At 62.1% G+C, this 7,832-nt stretch overlaps 2 protein-coding genes across 3 annotated transcripts in view; both read left to right on the top strand.

Moving 5' to 3' along the window:
• DOHH (deoxyhypusine hydroxylase) overlaps positions 1–1,433 on the top strand; it is a 39,236-nt gene extending 37,803 nt beyond the window's left edge. For both annotated transcript variants that reach the window (XM_072357351.1, XM_072357352.1), the window contains exons 3-5: positions 198–274; positions 358–595; positions 1,010–1,433. In XM_072357351.1, the coding sequence (XP_072213452.1) occupies positions 198–274; positions 358–595; positions 1,010–1,320 (626 nt within the window). In that variant the 3' untranslated portion in view covers positions 1,321–1,433. The remainder of the gene's footprint in view (positions 1–197; positions 275–357; positions 596–1,009) is intronic.
• A 3,380-nt stretch (positions 1,434–4,813) lies between these two features.
• On the top strand, positions 4,814–5,905 carry SMIM24 (small integral membrane protein 24). The gene is made up of 4 exons (XM_072357359.1): positions 4,814–4,985; positions 5,448–5,565; positions 5,637–5,675; positions 5,790–5,905. The coding sequence occupies exons 1-4, from the start codon at positions 4,814–4,816 to the stop codon at positions 5,875–5,877; spliced, it is 417 nt and encodes a 138-aa protein (XP_072213460.1). The 3' UTR covers positions 5,878–5,905.
• The last annotated feature ends 1,927 nt before the right edge of the window (positions 5,906–7,832 follow it).

Raw genomic sequence — 7,832 nt, 5'->3', positions numbered from 1 at the left:
GACGGCGTCCCGGTTGTGTCAGCAGTAACATGCCAGCAGCAGCAGGAGGTTACCATCCCACTGGGCTCAGCGTTGGGGTCCTTCTCACCCCAGGCCATTTTAGGATCCCATGACTTGGGTTGGGGTTCTCACACGGTCAGTGTGGGGGAGGGCGGACATGCTGAGACACCCCCCCACCCGCTGACGTCTCTCCTCAGGTGAGGCCTTGGGTGCCATTGGGGATCCCGAGGTGCTGGACGTCCTGAGGCGCTACTCGGAGGATCCCGTGGTGGAGGTGAGGCCGTCAGGGCGGCAGTGCCGATGTGTGGGGTCGGCGCTGCTGGCACGGGAGGGTGGCAGTGTGTCCCGTCCCCACAGGTGGCGGAGACGTGCCAGCTGGCTGTCAGGAGGCTGGAGTGGCTGCAGGAGCACGGGGAGGAGCCGGGCAGCAGCCCCTACTGCTCGGTGGATCCTGCACCCCCTGCCGAGGAGACGGACGTGGGCACGCTGCGCTCAATGCTCCTGGATGAGTCGCTCCCGCTGTTTGATCGCTACCGGGCCATGTTTGCCCTGCGGAACCTGGGAGGCCGCGATGCTGTGCTGGCACTGGCTGATGGTAAGGGCTGACCTGCGGCTGCCTGCTCGCTGTGGCTCTGTGTGGGTTAAGCCATGATGGGGTTTCCCAGATCCAGAGCTGCGTGGCTGCTTGCACTGCTGTTTCTTGAGCTGCCCCCCTGCTCATAAAGCACTCGGTGCTCTCTGGTGTCTCACGGCCCCCTCCCCTCACTGCGGGGTTTGCCAGGCTGTGCTGGTGCTTCCTGGTACTGCTTCCCCATCCTGAAGGGGCTGAGGCCATCCCGCCTCACTCTGAGCTTTGGAAGTTAGTCTGGAGAAGGGCGTGCATATGTCCTGAAAGGAAGAGGGGCAGAGCATGGCCTGTAACCCCGCTGGTTACCTTCTGCAGCCCCACAGCGTTTGGATCCGGGGCTCAGCTCCCATTTGGGGCACTCACTCCCACCTCCTCCCTCAGGGCTCCGTGCTGGCAGCGCTCTCTTCCGCCACGAGATCGGTTACGTGCTGGGCCAGATGCAGGACGAAGCCTGCGTCCCACAGCTGACTGCGGCGCTGAGCAGCCGAGCTGAGAACCCCATGGTGCGGCACGAGTGCGCCGAGGCGCTGGGCTCCATCGCACGGCCCTCCTGCCTGGACACCCTGCGCGCCTTCGCCCAGGACGAGGAGCGGGTGGTGCGGGAGAGCTGCGAGGTGGCTCTGGACATGTACGAGTACGAGAACAGCCCCCAGTTCCAGTATGCTGACGGGCTGTGCAGGCTGCAGGCCTGAGCCCAGCTGTGCTGCTGCCTCCTTCCCCTGTTCGCTCTGTCGGCGCGGATCCGTGGTGGAGGCGGAACTGGGTTTGCTCTCTGGCACAAATACAGCCGCCTTCTGCATCCAAATCCAGGCTGAGCTGCTACTTGCTCCCATTTCCTGGATCTGCGCCGTTCCCCGCCTGCAGCCTGGCTCCGGGCTTGGGGTGGGTGGGCTGGTGCTGCGTGTCGGAGCCCATCGCGGTGCCTCGGAGCGAGCGGGCTTCGCTTCCCCCACCTGAACTCTGCTGGAGGGGTCGGGGTTGGCTCCGGGCAGCGGCTCTGCTGGGTTGGAGCTGTGAGATGCCTCGAAATCGCCCTCGGTGCTGGGATGGAGCCGGCTTCATCTCTGCAGCTGCTGGAGGATCCCTGTGGGTTTGGCCTCTCCTGTCGGGACAGGCTGGCTCTGCTCACAGCAGCCTTTGCCCTGGGATGGGGTTTGTTTCATGGCTCAGCTCGGGAGATTTGGCCGCGGTTTTTCTTTCTGTAGGGAACGGGGCGATGGAGGCTTGCAGGGTGAGGCAGAGCCTGCCCAGACTTCCCCTGTGTTTAACCAGAGCTGGAGAGCTGCCTCTGCCAGCTGCTGCCAGCTCCCAGCACCCAGATCGTGAGGCACGTGTGGGGCCAGGAGGAAATAAAGCGGCGGCGTTGGGTGCGAGCCGAGCCGCCGTTCAGCAGCTGCGTGGCTGGAGGGGCTCATCCACGGCTGGGGTTCCCTGGTCCTGCATCCACAGGGGGGACACAGCCCCATGGGTGAGTAATGGCCCCACAGCCCCGTGGCTGAGCTGTCCCCACTGTGCTGCAGCGGCTCTGCGTCCTGCTGACGGTGCTTTCCCCTTGACCAAAGTCTGTGTGACTCACTCAGCTCGATCCTCTTAGCCCGTAAAGCTGCTGCTGTGGGGGCCCCGTGCTGTCCCACATTGCTCCAGCCCAGAACCCTGTGGGGGGGTCTTTGTGGCGACGTAACTTGGGGTCACCCGACGTGGGCCATCATAGAGCTTCCCACTTTGCCTCCAGCACTTTGGGCTTTGGGTGCTGCTGCAGGGGATGGGGCAGGGATGTGGGACACAGACAGAGCCGGGCGCTGGGCTCCTTATGAGCACACACAGTGTGGTGCTGAGCTCTGATGAGCACCACGTTTGCTGCTGGTTATCGCACCGATCCAACCCCCCCCTTTGTTGTGCTCTGCCAGCAGGAGCCGTGCCCGATTTTTTTGCCTCTCCTCCTCATTCCTGCTGCTGCGAACGAAAAAAACCACCCAAAATAAAACCAACCCTCAGCTCCTTCAAACGCTTTTTAAGTCCGAGTTGGAACCAATCAGGCATTTTTGTGGCTGGGTTCTGCCGTGGGCTGTGGAGGAGGCGCTGAGCTCTGCACCTCCGGCCCTGCAGGGGGGGAAGGGGTTGGGGTCGTTCCAAAGGTTCTGGGGCTGCTTTGTGCCCCCCCGGCCCTGCTCCGCTCTGAGCAGCTCTGCAGCGTTTCACACCATCTGCTCCGAGCATTCGGGGCCAGAATGTGCGGATTTAGGCAGCTGAGGGAGGGGAACCGGCCCAGCCCAGCCCTCCTGTATGGGGATTCTCTGCAACCCATTCCCCACTTGTACAGGGATGCCCATCCCCTGCAGCGCTGCCCCACGTGTGGGTCTGGGGGATCCCGGGATATCTCCTCTCTGTCTGCCCCCCTGTGCTCAGCTCCCCCCCAACCCCCCGCCGTGCCCGGATTACGGCGCTAAGCTCCTTCCCACTCTGCCCTCAGTGCCATCCAGCTCCCAGTGCGGGGACGGTGGGGGCGCGAGGACCCTGATGCCGCTTGTCCCCCGTGTCCCCCCACGCGGTGACAGCCCACGATGGCCGTCCCGGGGGTCCCGCTGCCGCGACACCTGCTGCAGTCCCCCCCCGAGGAGGACGGGGTGCTGTACGTGGAGTACAAACCCCCCGCCCTGGACAGCATCCGCCTGCCCCGCTCCGTGCTCTACCTGCTGATGGCCGTCTCCCTGGTGCTGGTGGTGGCCTACGCCATCGTGGGGCACCTCATCAAGGACCTGGTGCACGACTTTGCTGGTGAGCAGTGGGGGGGGGGGGGGGCAGGTGGGGGTCCCCGAGCCCATCTGGGAAGTGGGGCGGTGGGAATAGGGTGGCCCAAAGGGCAGCTTTCTGCCCCCAGGTGGGAGCAGGATGAGGCTCTCTGTGCACAGTCTGGGCGCAGCACTTTGTCTTGGGGACCCACCTGCATGGGGTGGTGGTGGGGGGGGTCACACAGCTGACACAGCTCTGCCCCCACAGATTGGGCGTTCGGCCCCAAAGCGGAGGAGGAGAAGGCAGTGATGGGTGAGGGGAGCTCAGCCGAGCTGGAGGAGGGGGCTCAGGGCGAAGGCTCCGGGCCGCTGCCGGGCATGGAGGCCCCATCGCCGCTGCTCTCCACCGCCCCGCGCAGCTCCATCTCCTTCGTGGATCCCCACAAGAAATGGCTTTTCTAGGAGGGGGCTGAGCCTCCTGCTGCCTCCTGCTGCCTCCATCCCCAGCTGTGTGTGGCAGGGCTGCTATCGCGCCGCACCCCAATAAATCCCCGCTGTGCCCTTGGGGACCGCGACCTTCGCACGGGAATCCACGGGGCAGACACAGGGACGTGCGGATGGACACGTGGGCTGGGATGGGGGCTCAGATACATGGACCCCGATGCGCCCCCAGGTGTGGGTGCCCATGGGGATGTAACATGGCTGCCCCCAGGATGGGTTTGGTGGGGGCTCCTTTGGTGGCTCCATCTCACCCCGTGGGCACTTCTCACCTGCACAGCCCACGCATCACCCAGGGGTGCCACCAACCGCCCCGAACCTCAACAGCCTCTGAGGGAAGCAGGGGGGCAAAGCGCAGCTGCCTGTGATAAGGCCTTGCTGATAAGAGCCCTGATAGCTCCTGGGTGTAGCACCGGCACCGCTTGGGCACGTGATGGGGAGACGGGGAGAGCTGGCACAGGGCTGGGTGGGCCCCACATCCATCCAGCCATCCATGCACCCACCTGTCCATCCTCCCACCCATCTCCTGTCCATATCTGCCCATATCTATCTGTCCATATCTGCCCATATCTGCCCATATCTGTCCATATCTGCCCATATCTGTCCATCTGTCCATCCAGCACTCTTCCATGTCTTCACCCCTCCATCCATCCATCCCCACCTTCATCTGTCCGTCCATCCATGTGACCTCCCTCCCTCCCTTCCTTTCCTCCCTCCCATCCTTCCATCCCTCCTTCCTCCCATCCACCCACCTCACTGCCCACCCATCTGCCCACCCACCCATCTCCCCACCCTTCCCCACATCCCCCCCATCCACCCACCCCTCCATCCACCCCTCCTGGGCTCCCATTGCTCCCATTGCTCCCATTGCTCCCATTGCTCCCATTGCTCCCATTGGTGCCAGTGTCGTGGCAGAGCAGCGGTGCCACCACCCAAGGGTTAAGGGACCGGCGTTGCCATGGTGTTGGTGGCTCTGGGTGGCACTCGCCCTGCTGAGCCCCATAAAAGCTGCCCCTTGTCCTGCTGTGGGGCGCAGTGCAGAGCAGGAATCAGTGCCACGATGCTGCGCGTCCCACAGCTCCGGGCGCTGCTGCTGCTGGCGGCCCTCAGTGCCACCGCCCAGGGACAGAGTGAGTGCAGCACTGCCAGCCCCACAGCAACGCCATGGGGTCGGGGTGACGGGACTGGGGGGGGTTGTGCTCCCATGGGGTGGGTGGTTGGTGCTGAGGGGGGTCGGCACCCCACTGCCCCCACTGCCCCCAGCGCCCCCCAGCACTGAGCTGGGCACACTCAGCTCCCTGCAGGACGGGGGTCCCCTGGCGCCGTCACCGCTGTCCCCACCCCCATCCACGTCCCCATTGCTGCCCTTGGCCTCACCCCCGTTCCCACCTCTGACCCCATCCCCATTGCTGTCCCTTACCTCCACCCCGTTCCCATTGCCGTCCCAACTGACATCCCAATCCCGCCCACCTGCCCCCACCCCATGTCTGTCCCTCTTCCCTCCTGTCCCCATCCATGTCCCCATCCATGTCCCCATCCATGTCCCCATCCATGTCCCCATCCATGTCCCCATCCCCACTCGTGTTCCCCAGCCGTGGGCTCCCAGCAGCTGCAGCCGTGGCTGATCGCGCTGACGGCGGTGGTGGTTTTCCTGTTCGTGGTGTTTGTGCTGCTGCTCGTGGGGCGGCTTTTGCGGCTGCGGACACGCAGGTGGGTCCGTGGGTGAGGGGGGGGTCGGGGGTCGTCCCCGAGCGCCGCTGACGCGCGATGTCCCCACGCAGAGAACACGAGGACGGCTCGGAGCGCCGATCGACCCACAGGTACCGCGGCGCCAACCGCAGCGCCGTCCCATTTTCCCCTATGGAGAACCCTAAGGGCTCACACCCACGGCTGTCCCGCGTGGGAGCCCCGCTCTGACGGCGCCGTCCCCGCAGCATGGAGCGCGCAGCAGCCTACAGCAACGCGGCGGCCGAGAAGGACAGCGACGACGAGCGGGACAAGAGCAAAGCCACGGCGCTGTGACACGCGTGGGACGGTCGGGCCGCTCCGGGCCGCGTGTTGCGCAGCGCTGCAGAACCCGGAGCGGGTCGGGCCGGCAACGCGCTGCGCTCCCCCATCACTGCACCCCCCCCAACTGCCCACCCACCCCACCCCGACCCCCCCCCGAATGAGACACGGACGCGGCGTGGAATTGAAGCGGAGCTCGTTTAATTTTTATACAGTTTGGTTGTATTTGGTTTTTTTTTTTTGTCTTTTTCTTTTTTTCTTTGCTGTTTTTTTTTGTTTTTTTTGTTGTTTTTTTTTTTCCTTCCGTCTTTTTTCGGGTCGTTTCTTTTTATTTCTTTATTTTCGCCTTTTTTTTTTTCCTCTCCTTTTTTTTTTTTTTTTTTTTTCCTCCTTTTTTAATATTTTTTTTTAAATTTTTTATTATTATTATTATTATTTTTTGCATAGGGGCGGATCGCGGGGGGGGGGGGAGGAGCGGGGGGGGGGGGGGGGGGGGCAAAAAACCCCCCCAGCCCAGAATAACAACAATCGTCCAATCAGCGAGAAAGAAAGAAAACACAACCGCCCCCCATTGTCACGTAGGGGGGGGTTACATACAATGCGGGTCTGCATGGCTGAAGCTCCGGGGGGGTAAGGGGGGACATGCAAAGGGGGTGGAGGGGGGAGGGGTTGGGGTTGGCAATGTGCATTGCAATGGAGGTTGCAACGCAGGTTGCAGCAGGTGGTGCAGCGCACGTCGGGCGGCACTGCAGGCAGTGGGAGCTGCTGCAGGGATTGCAGGTCAAACGGCGCTGCAGTTCTGGTAGTGCAGCGTGAAGTGCAGCCCTGTGCAAACAATGCAGGTTGTTGTATGAAGGGCGTGGGGAGCTGCAGGATGAGCTGCAATATACATTGCAAGACGAGCTGCAGTGTGAGTGGCAGCATGAAGTGCAGTGAGAGCTCCAAACTGGAACTGCAATATGAGCTGCAATGTGAGCTGCAATAGGAATCCCAACATCAGCTCCAGTTGAAACTGCAATTTGAGTTGCAAGATGAGCTGCAGGATAAATTTCAATATGAGCTGCAATAGAAACTGCAACACGAGCTCCAATGTGAGCTGTGATATAAGCTGCAATTTGAGCTGCAATATAAATTGCCATATGGGCTGCGATAGAAACTGGTCTGAGCTGCAATATGTGTGAGCTGCAAGACAAACTGCAGCACGGGTTGCAAGACAAACTGCAGTGTGAGCTGCAACCAGCTGCAATATAACTTGCAACACGAGCTCCAATACGAGCTGCAATGCGGATCCCGACATGCGCTGCAATATAAGCTGCAACTTGAGTTGCAAGAGGAGCTGCAACGAGTTGCAAATACAAACCGGGCTGCAATGTAAACTGCAATAGGAGCTCCAAGGTGAGCTGCAATGTAAATCGCAAGGCGAGCTGCAATAGGAGCTGCAATATAAACTGCAAGAGGAGCCGCCATACAGACAGCAATGGGAGCGGCAACACGGAGCTGCACCCCCCCCAACCGCCCCCCCCCCCCCTTCAGCTGCAATGGGGGGGTCCTGGGGGATGGGGGGGGACGTGGGGGGGTCCCGGCCCTGAGCGCGGCGGGGGGCAGCGAGGCACTGCGTGGCATTTTTGGTATCGCTGTCATTGGCCGCCGGCCGCGCGGCTCAGAACCTTCGTGTCCCCTCAGTTCCACCCCCCATCGATTTGTAACCCCCCCCCCCCACAAATATCCCAAAAAGGGGGAAAGAAAAACAAAGAAACAAACCAGCAAATCAACCCCCAAAGGCTCCATGTGGACAAAGGGCCCATCGGGAGCCCCACACCGACCACGGGACCCCCCCCGACCCCAGCACCCCGTGGGGGGGGGGTGTTGTCTTTTCTTTCTTTACGGTTTTGTGGGGTTTTTTCCTCCCCCCCCCCCCCCCCTTTTGGTTCCTTTTATCGCCCTTTGGGGTCTTTCTTTGTTTTTCCTTA

Source organism: Excalfactoria chinensis, chromosome 26 (assembly GCF_039878825.1).
Source record: "Excalfactoria chinensis isolate bCotChi1 chromosome 26, bCotChi1.hap2, whole genome shotgun sequence".
Classification (NCBI taxonomy): domain Eukaryota; kingdom Metazoa; phylum Chordata; class Aves; order Galliformes; family Phasianidae; genus Excalfactoria; species Excalfactoria chinensis.
Note: the sequence above shows the minus strand (reverse complement) of the source record. Positions and strands in the feature narration are given on the sequence as shown.